Below are 16,440 nucleotides of genomic sequence, written 5' to 3' on the forward strand. Positions count from 1 at the left end.
CTGAAAAGGGGTGGAGCTTGGCGACTGCGGTTGCGAGGCGCGGCTCCTTTGCGCAGACGCCCGAGCGAAGGGGGCGTGGCTACGTCAGCGTCTGCTCTGCCTGAGCTGAGGATCGGTGGTCCAAGCGGTCGTATGGTGTTCCCCGCCAAGAGGCTGTGCGTGGTGCCGTCCATGGAGGGCGTTCGCTGGGCCTTCTCCTGCGGCACCTGGCTGCCAAGTCGAGCCGAATGGCTTCTGGCGGTGCGGTCTATCCAGCCCGAGGAGAAGGAGCGCATCGGCCAGTTCGTGTTTGCCCGCGACGCCAAGGCGGCCCTGGTACTCGAGGCCTGCGGCTTTTGGGAGGCGGGCCGTGCTGTGGAGCCCCACGTGCGTCCGTGGCGTTGCCGGCTCGGAGCCTCAGGAGTGTGTACGGCGGTCTTCGGCCTTCGTACCCTCGGAGGCTTGGGGCACTCACAATTAGTCTTCCCTTGTGAGACTGCCGCTGGAGACCCTTACCCTAACATTGTAGGCAGGGCCTACGGAGTAATCTTGTTTACTAATGAGTGTATATGTACTTGAAACTTAAACAGTGTACTTATGCGATTGGTGGATAGCAAAACACAGCGTGTGTTTTATGTCTGAACAGGCTGGTCGTCTGATGATAAGGAAATTAGTTGCAGAGAAATTGAATATCCCTTGGGATAATATCCGTCTTCAGAGAACTGCAAAGGGAAAGCCGGTTCTTGCGAAAGACTTGTTGAATCCCTATCCCAATTTCAACTTTAACATCTCTCATCAAGGGGACTATGCAGTCCTTGCTGCAGAACCTGAGCTACAAGTTGGCATTGATATCATGAAGACTAGTTTTCCAGGTGATGGTTCATTTTTACGACAATATTGTTTTATGTCTCAGATCTTAACTGTTAGGCAATTGTAAACCAGGAGACTTATAAATAAATATAGGTACTGGAAATAATTTACTGACAAAACATTTAACCAAAAAGAATGCATTTCCTTTACCACTTAATCTATACATATAGTAGATTCTACCTTTTAACCTCTTTAAATTGTTAGCTACATCTCTAGCTATTTTTCTAAGTATTTTTGTTTTTTCTCACTGTTACAAAATAAACGAGGCTGAATTTCAAAGATGAGTTTATTTAGGCTCATTGTTCAAGGAAATCCTTGAAGACTGGGATAATAAATTTACTCATGAAGGTGGTACCCTTATGGTCTTGTAGTGCTCTTGTATTGGCATTTAAATTTCAACATGAATTTTGAAGGTAAGAAACCTTTTTGAAGCCCAGCTCGATTGACAGGACCTGGTTTTGTAGAAGGCTTGTTGTAAAGTAAGTGCTACTGCAGAGGAGTCAGACTGACTTTTGGGAATAGTCCACATGGGTTTGTAGCTCTGGGGAAGCTTCATGTGAGCTTTTTCTGTAACTAGAAGTTAGTGGAGAGTCCATTAGTCACTTAGAAAAAAAGATAGCACAGTTAGACAGTGCCTGCCTGGAAATGAAGGAACAGATTTTACAACCCATTTTGTGCAGTGTTGACTATGGTCAATACTAAATAAGGAAGTCATTATTGAAATTTTTAATGGTGGGAAAGTATTGGGCAGATTCTGTCTCCTGTTAATACTTATTAATCCTTTGATAGCAATTTTGTTTAAAGCCTTTTACTTTTTTTTATAGTTTACCTGGCTCAAAGCTTATATGCCAGTAACAGAGGAAGAGATACATTCAGTTGGGACTAGTGTCATGTCCTTACCATTTCACTCATTTGTGATTGGGTGCTTCCTTTCTTAGTGACAGTGAGAAATAAACACCTGTTTTCTTTACTGGTGATTTATTAGACCAGGATAAGTGAGGTAGTTGATCAAGGAATAGTCTTCAGTCTTGCTGAATAATGAAGGTATAATTTTGGATAGAAGGGGGGGACCTACTCTGTACCATGCATTGACAATTCCTGAGACAGTCAGCATAGAGGAGTGTCATTAGCACATCGAAGGAGACAGTTTTCATACCCACTTTCTGTGTGTGTCCATAAGAAATGTCATGGAGGAATTTCCTTATTACTGAAGCCATGCTGGCTAAGGACACCTCATTTCCCAATACATTTAGGCTATGGGATCTTAGCACAAGTTGTCGATAGGATACATTCCTGGTCAAGTATTTTCCTCATAAGTTTTACTTGCAGTTAAAGATGTTTACAGTTTTATGTATAATAAAGGTATAAGTTTTATGATTCAGTTTAACAGTATTTACAAAACAATCATGATCAGTATAAAATATTTAAGTTTAGGAAATAGAATTCTATTTGTATGATTTTGCAATTTCATGTTTGTTTCTATTATAAAATATTTTGGATAGTAATTGGCACAATAAAAATAACTTAAAAATATTTTGAGAAACAATTCTAATTTTAATTAACTCAAGTAATTTAAAATGACTATTACTAGGTATACTGACAAACTTCTGTATTACCAGTACTTTGGAGGTAGAAGCAGAATCAATAGTGAGTTCAAGTCCACCCTGAGGTACATTGAAAGACTTTCATCCCAATAGACTTTGTTACAGAATTGCTCTCTACAGGAACTATTGCATTATGAGTTGTAAATTAAATGTAGTTGGTACAAATTAGGCCTGAATATTACCAAAGAGTGGAAAAGCCTGTTTCTTGTCTTCTCTCATACCCTTTGCAGTATTATTATACACTCCTAACTGGTTCTCTAGGTAGAGCTAAGTGGTCTTTTGAGGTGGACACCAGTTTTAAAGTTGTGAAATAGGTTCTCATTAGACATATAATAGAATTCAAACTTGTAAACACTCAGGCATGTTACCACTCCTCATTTCTGTATAGTTTTCTTTGATCATTGTTTTCTGTCCATTCTAGTATTTTATTGCCTTTAATTAGATGTTGCTCAACTCCTTTTTACCTCCATCCTCCCCTTGATAGCTTGTATTCTTTGAGAAGAATGGATAATTTTGCTGCTTTGGTTTTGATTTATGTGTGCTTGTGCTGCTGACAATGTGTATGAAAGCCAGAGATAACCCACAGCACATGCCATCCTCAGAAATGCCACCTACCTCTTGAAGCAGGATCTCTTCAACCTATAGTTTATTGATTAAGCTAGACTAGCTAGGTAGTGTGAGCCTTAGGGTTCCAGTTATTTCCTTCTCCCCAGCACTGGAATCACCAGACTATAAACTGGTATTAGCTGGCTGGTATTTTTACATAAGTGCTAATGATTGAACTCAGGTCTCCATGTTTGCACTTCACCATTAGAAATTTCCTTGTAGCTGAATGGTGAGTTTTAACTGAGGTGCTATTATAATACATGTGTACTAGAGACCTTGTTGTTGAATGGTGTAGATAGGCTTTGAAGTTCTGGTACTATAATAGAATGTTTTTTCATAGGCCTAGAATAGTAGCAAAAGGTATTGGTTGTGGGTGATTTTGTTACGGGTTTTTATTTTGTTTAAAATAAACCAGTTGTATGATTTCATTTATATAGAACATTTAGTTAGTAGCTGACATTCTTTTTTAGTAACTAAGCTTTAAGAAGGATCAAGTTTTTCAAATCTTAAATGACAGTTCACATTTTTTTAGTCATATATATGCATACACACACACACACACACACACCCCTATTCTTAATATTTTATAGGATGATTAAATATATTGTAGTGGACATCAATATATAAAAATGATATTAAGAATTTGCCTGTATGTATGCCCAGTGATTATACTGATATTTCTAGAGGCAAATTTGTTTTTCTACTGGGATTTTTCTAATAGGTGTTTTGCCTTCTAATTTCCTATGTAAACTGAAGTAAAATCGAATATATGGCCAGTGTGCATTTCTGCCATAACACCACGAGGTGGTGCTGCTGTCCTTTAGTTTAGTATTTAAAGACTTACCGTTTGCCTGCTATTTATTTTGTGCTTAAATATAGAGGAAAGTGTACATACTGGTATTTTTTTCAGCCATAAGTAATAAGTTATTTCAGTTATTACTGTTGCTTGATTGCCAATATCCCAAATACAAATTAAGATATTCCTCTTCTTTATTTCTTTTCTTTTTTAAAAACAGTTCCACGTGGGACTTTAAGATGGAGAAAGGGGTAGCGGGTGGGAAGAAGGAAGGAAAGAAGGAGAAGAAAGCCTCTTCTTTATTTCATATATGCTAGTTATGCCAGTGTCTACTCAAGAAGAGTTTATGTATGGAATGTGTGGGTTTGTAAATTTGGAGGCCAATATTTGTCATCAGTTTCCTCTTGTCACTGCTACTTTTCTTAATGTTTGTGACATAATCTCTCATTGAACCAGAATGCTGGTTAGTGAGCTCTGAGGATCAGCTTTACCTCCTAACCCTGCCCTGACAAATGCCCTTTCTGACAGTATTGGGTTATAGACACTGGCAGCTTCTATACCTTTTACAGGTGCTGGGGAATCTAAGCTCAAATCCTATGCTTGCTTAGCAAACTAATCATTGGACCTTTTCCTTAGCCCTCTCACTTTTCTAAGACTAGATGCCAGAAACAGTGAATGAGTCAGTTATTATTGAGAGGCATCCAGTAAAAGTAATTAAAAATCCAGTTTGTTGCTTTTGTTCTCAGTAAAGAATAAATGAGCATTTGATCACTGAAGGGATGCACGTCCCCAAATGGTAATAGTCTCTTGTTATAGGATTCCCAAGACCATAGAATCATAGTTAAGATCTCAAGTACTACAGATTTCTGGGTTAAGGAAAAAGAACTTGTTTTTAAGACTTGACTATTAAAGTGGGAACTTGGGAGAGTCATAAACATTTTTGCCTAAGAACTGGTTTATAATGTTTCCTTCTCTGACTTACTATAAGAGAGGTATGTGGATACTACAGAAGTCCTAAACAGTATAAAAGAATACAGTCTATTGTGTTCAAGATCCACTTGAGTCTGTAGATGTATATATTGATTTTGTTTTCTCAGTAGTAATTTCAAATAAGCACTGTACATTGTTTAACTGCCTTCTAGTTACAAAATATTATAAAACAGTTGTTTTCTTTTTTCCCTTCAGTAATATAGTAGGGTCAGAATATAACATGGAGAATTTGTTGTGAAATTCTGAAAAAAATTTTGTCATATATAAGAATTTTCTTTTAGCTGTTTAAAATTTAGAACAAGTTTGACTGTCAAATATTAACGTTTTTGGAACATGTTTCAAAAGCTGGGGTTCTGCTTAGTTATCTATTTTATACTTTCACAAATTCCTATTAAACTGCTTCTTTTAGGCTAACCCATGCTTATTATGGTTATTTTAATTTCTAGCTAGTTTTGATATGGTGACATTTTATGTAAAAGTATTTCTTTTGTTGCTTTTGTTTATAGTAATAGGAATTTAAGTACAAGGAATTAGCCTTGCACATGCTAGGCTAGCACTCTCCCATAGATACATCCCACCCTCATGTAAGATTGTTTTCTGAATAAGTTGACTTTCCTTTTTGGGTAGTCCTCAGTAGTGTTAGTGATACAACAGACTTTTAAGTTATGTTTTTATTTTTATTTTTAATAGAATAACTTTTTAATTCTGTATTCTCTGATTTGACAGGTCGCGGTTCAATTCCAGAATTCTTTCATATTATGAAAAGAAAGTTTACCAAAAAGGAGTGGGAAACAATCAGAAGTTTTAGTGATGAATGGACTCAACTGGATATGTTTTACAGGCATTGGGTAGAATTCCTTTGTAATTGTATAACTATTCCATTGTCTTTACTAGAAAGAAGAGTGAAAGACATGCAGTTACCTAATAGTGCTATACAGTGCATGATACAAATGGACAGTTTCTTGAAACGTTGGGATTTTTTTTTAATCTGTATAACTCTATAGACACACATGAACCTTAATTACAGAAAATCATGATCTTTATAATTTAGTTAATTCTCTTAGCAATGTGTTGAGGATGACATTGTTTGGTCATTACAGTTTACATTTGAGAGATCTTAAATAATTTACACAGACTACTACTAAGATTGTTTTCAATGCTGTTACAATGAGCTAAATAAAACAATTATAACTTCACAGCTGTAACCAACAGAAATCCAAATGTATTATATCTATTAATATTAAAAGTTTTAGCTATTGAATTCTCTTAAGAGAAAATGTCCATTTTCTCTCTAGGCACTGAAGGAAAGCTTCATAAAAGCCATTGGTGTTGGATTGGGATTTGAAATGCAGCGGCTTGAATTTGAAGTATCGCCATTAAACATGGACATTGGCCAGGTTTATAAGGAAACACGTTTGATTTTGGATGGGGAAGAAGAAAAGGAATGGGCCTTTGAGGTAAGGAATGTATTATAAATATTATAGCTAAGATTTTACATATTTATTCACATATTTGCAGATAATCTAGATTGTTCCTGAGATTTATAAGAATGTCAGCAGTGGAGAGTACATATCTGTTGTGAGCCTGTGTAGCTTCAAAAATGAGTAATTAATATCTGATCATTAAAACTCTTCATTCTTATCAAGACATAGTGGTGCTTGCATTCATTTGCAGTATTTGTGATCTCTATGAATTGGAAGCCAGCCTGGTATACTACATAGGGAATTCCATTCCAGCCAGTTACATTGTGAGACCTTGTTTCAAAAAAACTGGAAAAATTTCTTAATCCAAAAATGAGCAGCATTGTATAATAAAAGGAGTTGGTACTGTGTTTGTAAAATGTTAATGTCTGTCGTAGTTAGGGTTACTATTGCTATGATAAAGCAGCATGACCAAAAGCCAATTGGGGAGAAAAGAGTTTATTTTATTTGGCTCATACTTCTACATCTTAGACTATAGCTAAAAGAAATCAGGAGAGGAACTCAGGCCAAGTAGGAACCTAGAACCAGGAGCTAACACAGGAGCCATGGAGAGGTGCTGCCCACTTGCTTAGCCTACTATCTTGTAGATCTCAGAACCCAACAACCACAATGAGTTGGACCATCTTACTTCAACTACTAATGAAAATGCCCTACATGTTTGTGTACAGCCCCATCTTTTTTTTTTCCTTTTTTTATTGGATATTTTATTTACATTTCAAGTGTTATCCCCATTCTTGGTTTCCCCCTCAGAAACCCTCCATCCTGTCCTCTGCTTCTATGAGGGTGTTCTCCCACACACCTACTCCTGCCTCCCCACCTTGGCATTCCCTTACACGGGAGTATCTAGCTTTCGTAAGACCAAGGTCCTCTCTTTCCATTGATGTCTTACAAGGCCATCCTGTGCTACTTATGCAGTTGGAGCCATGGGGTCCCTCCATGTATACTTTCTGGTTGGTGGTTTACTACTCCCTGGGAGCTCTAGGGAGTCTGGTTGGTTTATATTGTTGTTCTTTGTATGTAGTTGCAAACCCCTTCAGCTCCTTCAGTTCTTACTTTAACTCTTCCATTGGGACCCTGTACTCAGTCCAATGGTTGGCTGCAAGCATCCACCACTGTATTTTTCAAACTCAGGCAGAGACTCTCAGGAAACAACGATATCAGGCTCCTGTCAGCAAGCACTTGTTGGCATCTACAATATTGAGTCTGGGTTTGGTACTGTATATGGGATGGATTCCCAGGTGGGGCAGTCTCTAGATGGCCTTTCCTTCAGTCTCTGCTCCACATTTTGTCTCTGTATCTCTTCCCATGGGTATTTTGTTCCCCTTTCTAAGAAGGACCTAAGTACCCACACTTTGGTCTTCTTCTTCTTGAGCTTCATGTGGTCTATAAATTGTATCTTGGGTATTCTGAACTTTGGGGCTAATATCCACTTCTCAGTAAGTACAAACCATGTGTGTTCTTTTGTGACTGGGTTACCTCATTCAGGATGATATTTTCTAGTTCTATCTGTTTGCCTAAGAATTTCATGAAGTCATTGTTTTCAATAGCCAAGTAGTATTCCATTGTGTAAATATACTACATTTTCTATATCCATTCCTCTGTTGCAGGACATCTGGGTTCTTTCCAGCTTCTGGCTATTATAAATAAGGCTGATATGAACTTAGTGGAGCATGTGTCCTTATTACATGTTGGAGCATCTTCTGGGTATATGCCCAGGAGTGGTATAGTTGGGTCCAGGTAGTGAGTGCTATGTCCAATTTTCTGAGGAACTGCCAAACTGATGTCCAGACTAGCGATAGAGTGTTGGTTTTCTATATCTGCTGTCACCTGCATTTTTGCTCACATCATTCTGACTGGTGTTAGGTAGAATCTCAGGGTTGTTTTGATATACATTTCCCTGATGACCAAGCATGTTGAACATTTCTTTAGGTGATTCTCAGGCCATTTGATATTCTTCAGTTCAATTTTTTTTGTTTACCTCTGTACCCCATTTTTAATAGGGTTATTTGATTCTCCAGAGTCTAACTTCTTGAGTACTTTGTATATATTGGATATTAGCCCTCTTCTAGATGTAGGATTGGTAAAGAGCTTTTCCCAATCTAATGGTTGCCGTTTTTTTGTCCTGTTGACACTGTCCTTTGCCTTACAAAAGCTTTATAATTTTATGAGGTCCCATTTGTCTATTGATCTTAGAGCCCTTGGAAATTTTCCTCTGTGCCCATGTGTTTAAGGCTGTTCCCCACTTTCTCTTCTATTAAATTCAGTGTATCTGGTTTTATGTGGAGGTCCTTGATCCACTTGGACTTGAACTTTGTACAAGAAGATAAGAATGGATTGTTGTGCATTCTTCTACATGCTGACTGCCAGTTGAACCATCACCATTTTTTGAAAATGCTGTTTTTTTTCCACTGGACGGTAAAATGCTCCTTTGTCAAAGATCAAGTAGCCTTAGCTGTGTGGGTTTAATTCTGGGTCTTCAATTCTATTACATTGATCTACCTGCCTGTCTCTGTACCAATACCATACAGTTTTTATCACTATTGCTCTGTAGTATAGCTTGAGGTCAGGGATGGTGATTCCCCAAGAAGTTCTTTTATTGTTGAGAATAGTTTTCACTATTCTAGTTTTTTTGTTATTCCAAATGAATTTGTAGATTGCTCTTTGTAATACTTTGAAGAATTGAGTTAGAAGTTTGATGGGGATTGCATTGAATCTGTAGATTGCTTTTACCAAGATGGCCATTTTTAGTATATTTATGCTGCCAATCCATGAGCCTGGGAGATCTTGCCATCTTCTGAGTTCTTCTTCGATTTCTTTCTTTAGAGACTTGAAGTTCTTGTTATACAGATCTTTCACTTGTTTGGTTAAAGTCACACCAAGGTATTTTATGTTATTTGTGGCTATTGTGAAGGTTGTTGTTTCCCTAGTTTCTTTCTCAGCCTGTTTATCCTTTGAGTAGAAGAAGGCTACAGATTTCTTTAATTTTATATCCAGCTACTTTGCTGAAGTTGTTCATGAGATTTAGGAGTTATCTGGTGAAATTTTTGGGGTCACTTAAGTATAGTATCATATCTGCAAATAGTAATATGACTTCTTCCTTTCCAGTTTGTATCCCTTTGACCTCCTTTTGTTATCTAGTTGCTCTGGCTAGGACTTTTGAGTACTATATTTAGTAGGCAGGGCAAGAGTAGGGAGTCTTGTCTAGGCCCTGAGATTAGTGGGATTGCTTCAACTTTCTCTCCATTTAGTTTGATGTTGACTATTGGTTTGCTATATATTGGTTTTAGTACGTTTATGTGTGTACAGCTCAAACTTGGAGAACATATCATGAGGTGCTAAGAAATAGGCACATTCTTTTGCTTTAGGATGAAATGTTCTATGTTAAATCCAATTGGTCCAAAGCTTCAGTTAGTTACATTGTGTCCCTGTTTAGTTTCTGTTTTCCTGATCTGTCCATTGAGGAGAGTGGAGTGTTGAAGTCACCCACAATTATTGTGTTAGGTGCTATGTGTACTTTGAGCTTTAGTAAAGTTTCTTTTATGAATGAGGTTGCCCTTTCATTTGGAGCATAGATATTCAGAATTGAGAGTTCTTTTTGATGGATTTTTCCTTTGACCAGTAAGAGGTGTCCTTCCGTGTCTCTTTTGATGACTTTAGGTTGAAAATCAATTTTATCTGATATTAGAATGGCTACTCCGGCTTGTTTCCTGAGATCATTTGCTTATAAAATTGTCTTCCAGCCTTTTACTCTGAGGTAGTGTTTGTCTTTGACATTGAGATGTGTTTCCTGTATGCAGCAAAATGTAGGGTCCTGTTCACTTATCCAGTCTGTTAGTCTATGTCTTTTTATTGGGGAATTGAGTCCATTGATGTTAAGAGATATTAAGGAATAGTGATTATTACTTCCTTTTCGATGTTATTTTTATGTTTGAGTGGTTATCTTCTTTTGGGTTTAATGAAAGAAGGTTACTATCCAGGGTGAAGTTTCCCTCCTTGTATTCGCATTTTCCACCTACTATCCTTTGTAGGGCTGGGTTTGTGGAAAGATATTGTGTAATTTGGTTTTATGATGGAATATCTTGGTTTTTCCATCTATGGTAATTGAGAGGTTTGTTGAGTATAGTAGTCTTGGCTGGCATTTGTCTTCTCTTAGAGTCTGCATGAGATCTACCCCAGGAGTTTCTACATTTCATGGTCTCTGGTGAGAAATCTGGTGTAATTGTGATAGTTCTTCCTTTATATGTTACTTGGCCTTTTTCTTTTACTGCCTTTAATATTCTTTGTTTAGTACATTTGGGGGTTTGATTATTATGTGATGGGAGGTATTTCTATTCTGGTCCAGTCTGTTTGGAGTTCTATAGGCTTCTTGTATGTTCATGGGCATCTCTCTGTTTAGGTTAGGGAAGTTTTCGTCCATAATTTTTTTGAAGATATTTGCTGGCCCTTTAAGTTGTAAATCTTCATTCTCATCCATACCTATAATCCTTAGGTTTGGTCTTCTCATTGTGTCCTGGACTTCCTGGATGTTTTAGTTTACAAGCTTTTTGCATTTTGCATTTTCTTTGACTGTTGAGTCAATGTTTTCTATGGTATCTTTGGCATCTGAGATTCTTTCTTCTATCTCTTGTATTCTGTTGTTGATATTTGCATCTATGGCCCCTGATTTCTTCCCAAGGTTTTCTGTCTCCAAAGTTCCCAATGTTTTCTGTCTCCAAAGTTGTCTCCCTTTGTAATTTCTTAGTTGTTTCTACTTCTGTTTTTAGATCCAGGATGGTTTTGTTCAGTTCCTTTACTTGTTTGTTGGTGTTTTCCTGCAATTCTTTAAGAGATTTTTGTGTTTCCTCTTTCATGACTTCTGCCTGTTGACCCAAGTTTTCCTGTATTTCTTTAAGTGATTTTTGTGTTTCTTTTTTATTGGTTTCTGTTTCCCCATATGCTCCTGAATTTCTTTAAGTGATTTTTGTGTTTCCTTTGTAAGGGCTTTTACTTTTGATTCATGTTCTCCTGTATTTCTTTAAGAGATTTATTTTTGTCCTTCTTGTAATCCTCTAATAGCATCATGAGATGTAATTTCAAATCCAAATCTTGATTTTCTGGTGTGTTGGGGTATCCAGGACTTGCTGTTGTTGGAGAATTGGGTTCAGATGCACCCATATTACCTTGATTTCTGTTAGTAACATTCCTACATTTACCTTTTGCCATCTGGTTATCTTTCGCATTAGTTGGTCCTTTTGTCATTGGCTGGTGCTTGAACCTCCTGTGAGCCAGTAAGGCTATTTCCACACCCCTGGATGATTGGGTTTTCCCTGGCACAGATTGCTGATGGGCTGCCCAACTCTTCAGTGCTGTTGGAGCCCTGGTGTGCCTTGCTCCAAGTAATGTTATACTCTGTGTACCTGGTGTTGCCTGTCTGGTCCGTCCTGGTGTGAAGGTTGAGGATGCTGCGGGCACCTTTTCCATGTGCAGGTCATTCTTCAGGGCAAATGTCCCACAACAGGACTGGCACACAGAAGACCCACAGAGCTGCCCAGGCCTTGGGCGCAGGAAGAAGCCTGATGGGCATACAGCTCAATCTTATGGACACATTTTTTCCCTCAATGGAGGTTGACCCTCCGTTTTGATTACTCTAGCTTGTGTCAAGTTGATAGAACTAGCTAGCCCATGCGCATAGTAGAGATTAACAAGGTGTATGCTTTGATAATATATGAAATACTTATTCTTATTTGCATACTATATGGTTCCAAGAGAGGTAAGGCAGAGTATTTTAGTGTGTGTAGAGGTGTATAGAAAGTAGATGAGATTTTGTGTCTAAATTTATGATTTCGAATCTGACTTCCTTTTTTATATTTTAGGAAACCAAAATAGATGAACACCATTTTATTGCAGTGGCTATTAGGAAGCCTGATGGATCTAGACATCACAATGTAAGAATTTGGTTTTTTCTGCAAATCTTTCTGAAAAATAAGAATGAATCAATGATACTTTTGTTTACAATTGATCAAAATTGTAATTTAATTTGTATCAGGGTAGGTGTTATACTTTAGAAGGTGGTTTTTTTTATTTTATTTTTTTTAGCAAATATTTTAAGATTAACTGGTTTCTCCCTAACTCCCCATCCCGTCAAATAAGACCCCATAAAACTTTACAGGATCTTTATATTTAAATACCCTTAAATGTTGCAAAGGAAAATGTTGATAGTACTATTATATTTTCAATAGAAATTCAGTATCACTACTATCTTAGTTGTAACTATAAATTATTTCTAGGTGAATTAGGGTTGTATTGAATATAAATGGCACCAGGCTGAAGGTTGGTAAATACCTGATATTACCTTAAAAATTAGACATATTCCTTATGTTCTACACTGTTCCCAGAGGTTATGTGAGATCTTATATTATATTGGGACTTAAGGTGGTCTCACTTCTTTTAATCATAATTGGTTTATATTTCTAATATTGTTATCTGGTAAATGAGGGAAAACACTAAGAGACTCAAATGTACATATATAGCTGTAGCTTTGTGTGAATAATTTCTTTATGGTGTACTGCTAGCAAAACTTTATGCCTTTGTTTTAATGAAATGCATATATGAGAAAGTATATATATGTGTATATGGACACAAATCCTGTGGTCATTAGTTTTAGAAAAAAATGTAGGCTACAGACAATTTCTTTAACAAATATTTTGTCAGAGTGTCTTTTAGGAATACTACTATGTTAGAATTGATACTTGATAGGAAATAGTGTGATTTGTTCTATTCTCAAGTTTCAGCTTCATCCTCCTTTTACTTTTTTTGTATACTTATACCTATTTATTACCTCTTTTTATACAATCATCTACTCTTCCTCCTTATCAGCTTCTTTTGCTTTAGGGTTTTGCTGTTGTTGTAGTTGTTGGTAACCTTAACTCCAGTTAATGCTGCTCATATGTACATGGGTTTAGGGATATCCACTTGAGTCATGATCCCCAGAGTAGATTAACTCCCTCCATAAGTAAAGGTTGAGTGTCAAGGGCTCTTCTCTTATTTGTGTAGGTATCTTGATGTGGTTGATTTTGTGCAGGTAGGTAGCTGTAGGCATTGTGAGTTATGTGCACCATTCCATGTCCAGAAGTCAGCATTTCATAGATTTCCTCATCATGTGCCTCTTAAATTTTTTGTCTATTCTTCCTTGATGTTCTCTGAGCCTTAGATGTGGGCAAATTAATATAGATGCTTTATCTACAGATGAGCCAATTATGGCATATGACCAGCTATCAGTTGGCCTATTGGTTGTTACCCATTACAGAAAGACCAAAGGGAAGAGCACAAGAAATATGTGGATATTAACATAGGGGAAAGCAGTTTGTCTGTCTGACAGCTTAACATAATAACAATTGTAGGGTCTTCCCCTAAGGCTTGTGCTTTCTTTCCAGTCATGAACTTTTGGTCCAGTTTTACAGAACCAAGCATGAAATTCATCCTGTGGTGGAGGCCCCAAGTGGTTAGTTACCACCATAATTGTAATGCCACTATTACACCATTGGTTAGATGTACTTTTAGTACTTCTGCCTCTTTGATTAGAGCCTACTGCAGCAGTGCATAGTGGGAAAGCTAGGTTCTAAGTCTAAGTTCACAATTTAACTTGTATGGTCCGCTTGTGCAAATGGCATGATCTTCCTGAGCCTCAATTTTCCATCTATAAAATTGAGATAACTGTGTTATAGCATGGTCTAATGAACTTTGTTAATATAGTTTATAAAGCTCAACAATTGTTTAATATGAATTGATTGCCCCTTATCTAAAATGCTTTAGGTTCAAAGTAATACTATATATATATATGTATGTATATATATATATATATATATATATACTATATATGTATTCACACACAATATATTTTGGAGTTGGGGCCTAATATTAAACATGGACATTTTTTTTATTTTATATATACCACCTACATTCTGTCTGAAGGCAGTGTTATACAACAATTATTGTATGTTTGTGTTTTTATTGCCTTGTCACAGGAAGTCAGGTGCTTTGTTGGTATTCACTAATTCCTGCATGAATGTCATCCCTATGTAGTTAAAACAGATTATCATATCTTAACATAATAACAATTGTTATTATGTTAAGCTGTCAGACAGGCCAACTGCTTTCCTCTATGTTAATATCCATAGGCCTACACTTCAGTAGTATTTCAAAAAATTTTCTGGTGACACACTTCTACTTACTGAAATTAAAAATCTTCAGATTTCTATGTATGTCAACTGAGTTGGACTTTCTGCATATAGAATATCATTAAATCTTTAAAAATAATAAATACTACAGGTAGTGGTTTGAACATCTTCACGGTTCACTTTTTTATTGACAACACTCTTTTTTATTGACAACACTCGTATAAGGAGTAAAACACAAGGCTACACAGAGAAACCCTGTCTTAAAAAAAAAACAAAAAAAGAACAAAAAACAAAACCAAAAAACCAAAAAGAAAAACAGGAGTAAAACAATACTGTAGAAATTTTTGTATGCCTTAATACTAATCACTGGAATTATTTCAAAATTATTAAACTGATCATATATTTAATATGGAGTATAAAAACAAGGCAATCTATTTTTGTTTTTTTTTTTCTCTTAGGTTTCATATCAAGATGATTCTAAGGTATCCCAGAGGAAGTTTACCATTCTTAACTTTAATGACTTGATATCATCTGCTATTCCTATGACACCTGAGGATCCTTCATTTTGGGACTGTTTTTGCTTCACAGAAGAAATTCTAATACGAAATGGTACCAAGTCATAGGAATTTCTTAGTAAGGAAAATAAATGAAAGGGTAATCTTGTATATTCACTGAAATAAATCACCTGATGTGATCAAATCTTATTTAACAAAACATTTTTAAAGACACAAATGCTTTTTAAGAGCACATTTCCAGTTCAGTGACTCCGTTGGCTCCATTGAGTATGTTTACTTCTTCCTTCCAGAATTGTAATAAATAGAAACAATGACAGAATCTTCCAAGGATAAATGTGCATTTTAGAAAGAAAAAATAAAGTGCAAACAAGCTGAAGGAAAGCATTTCACCTTGTTTTTCAGAGAACTCTAAAATTTCTGTTGTCTTCCAGAGACTTTTGTTGCAAATTGATCCATATTTACTTTTCTAAAAGTGGGGACATATGTTTTGTAGTTATAAGAAAATACATCTGCCCTTCATAACTATTTCTACTGCATAATCTTAGTGGTTCTAAGTTACTGTCTTATATGACGTCAGTTTGGCACATAGCACAAGGCTTAAGTTGTCAGCATTACAACACTCATTTTGCTTTGACTGCGGTAACACAAACTGCTATTGAAACTTCCATGTTTATATCTTCATTTATTAGTGATAAATTAGCCCCTTAAAGATTCCATCAACTCAGATATCTCAGATTTTTTTCTTTTTAACCACTGTCAAAAGTAAACTATTGGAGAGAAAAACTAAGCCTGTTGTCTTAGTGTTTCACTACTGTGAAGAGACACAACCATGGCAGCTCTGTAATTATAGAGGACAACATTTAATTGGGGCTGGCTTACAGGTTCAGAGGTTCAGTCCATTATCATTATGGTAGGAAACATGGTAGTGTCTAGGCCAGCATGGCCAGGAAGGAGCTGAGAGTTGTATCTCTTGTTCCGAAAGAAGCTAGAAGACTGGCTCCCAAGTAGTTAGGAGGAGGGTCTCAAAACACATCCCTACAGTGACACACTTCCTCCAAGGCCGCACCTAATAGTGCCATTGCCTGGGCCTGGCATATTCAAACCAGTATACCTGGTGTGGTTTGGGAGAATTTCATTAATGTCACACTATTGTGGTTGAGGAAAATGTACCATAGGGTACTCATTTCCATGTTAGGAGTTATAATTCTTTGTCATTACTGTAAGCAGTACTACAGTGAAATTCTATGGCATTTTGAGAGACATTCTTATGTCATACAGACAGGAGTGTTTGGTTCAAAGGGTTTAAACAAACCCTTTAAGTATTACCTTACTGCTCTTGAAAAACTGCAGTTGATGCTTCAGCTGGTTGTGCCCTCTGATCTAACTGCAAATATTAACTTGCTTTTATTTATCTGAAGATTGGTTTGTTTATTTTTGTTGTTG

General features: G+C 36.7%; 1 protein-coding gene across 1 annotated transcript; it reads left to right on the plus strand.

Annotated features, from left to right (window-relative positions):
* The first annotated feature begins 55 nt into the window (after positions 1-55).
* On the plus strand, positions 56-15,381 carry Aasdhppt (aminoadipate-semialdehyde dehydrogenase-phosphopantetheinyl transferase). Its single transcript, XM_052189190.1, has 6 exons — positions 56-315; positions 626-851; positions 5,572-5,693; positions 6,141-6,302; positions 12,179-12,250; positions 14,941-15,381. The coding sequence occupies exons 1-6, from the start codon at positions 133-135 to the stop codon at positions 15,103-15,105; spliced, it is 930 nt and encodes a 309-aa protein (XP_052045150.1). The 5' UTR covers positions 56-132; the 3' UTR covers positions 15,106-15,381.
* Positions 15,382-16,440: the final 1,059 nt, after the last annotated feature.

This window comes from Apodemus sylvaticus, chromosome 7 (genome assembly GCF_947179515.1).
Source record: "Apodemus sylvaticus chromosome 7, mApoSyl1.1, whole genome shotgun sequence".
NCBI classification, from domain to species: Eukaryota; Metazoa; Chordata; class Mammalia; order Rodentia; family Muridae; genus Apodemus; species Apodemus sylvaticus.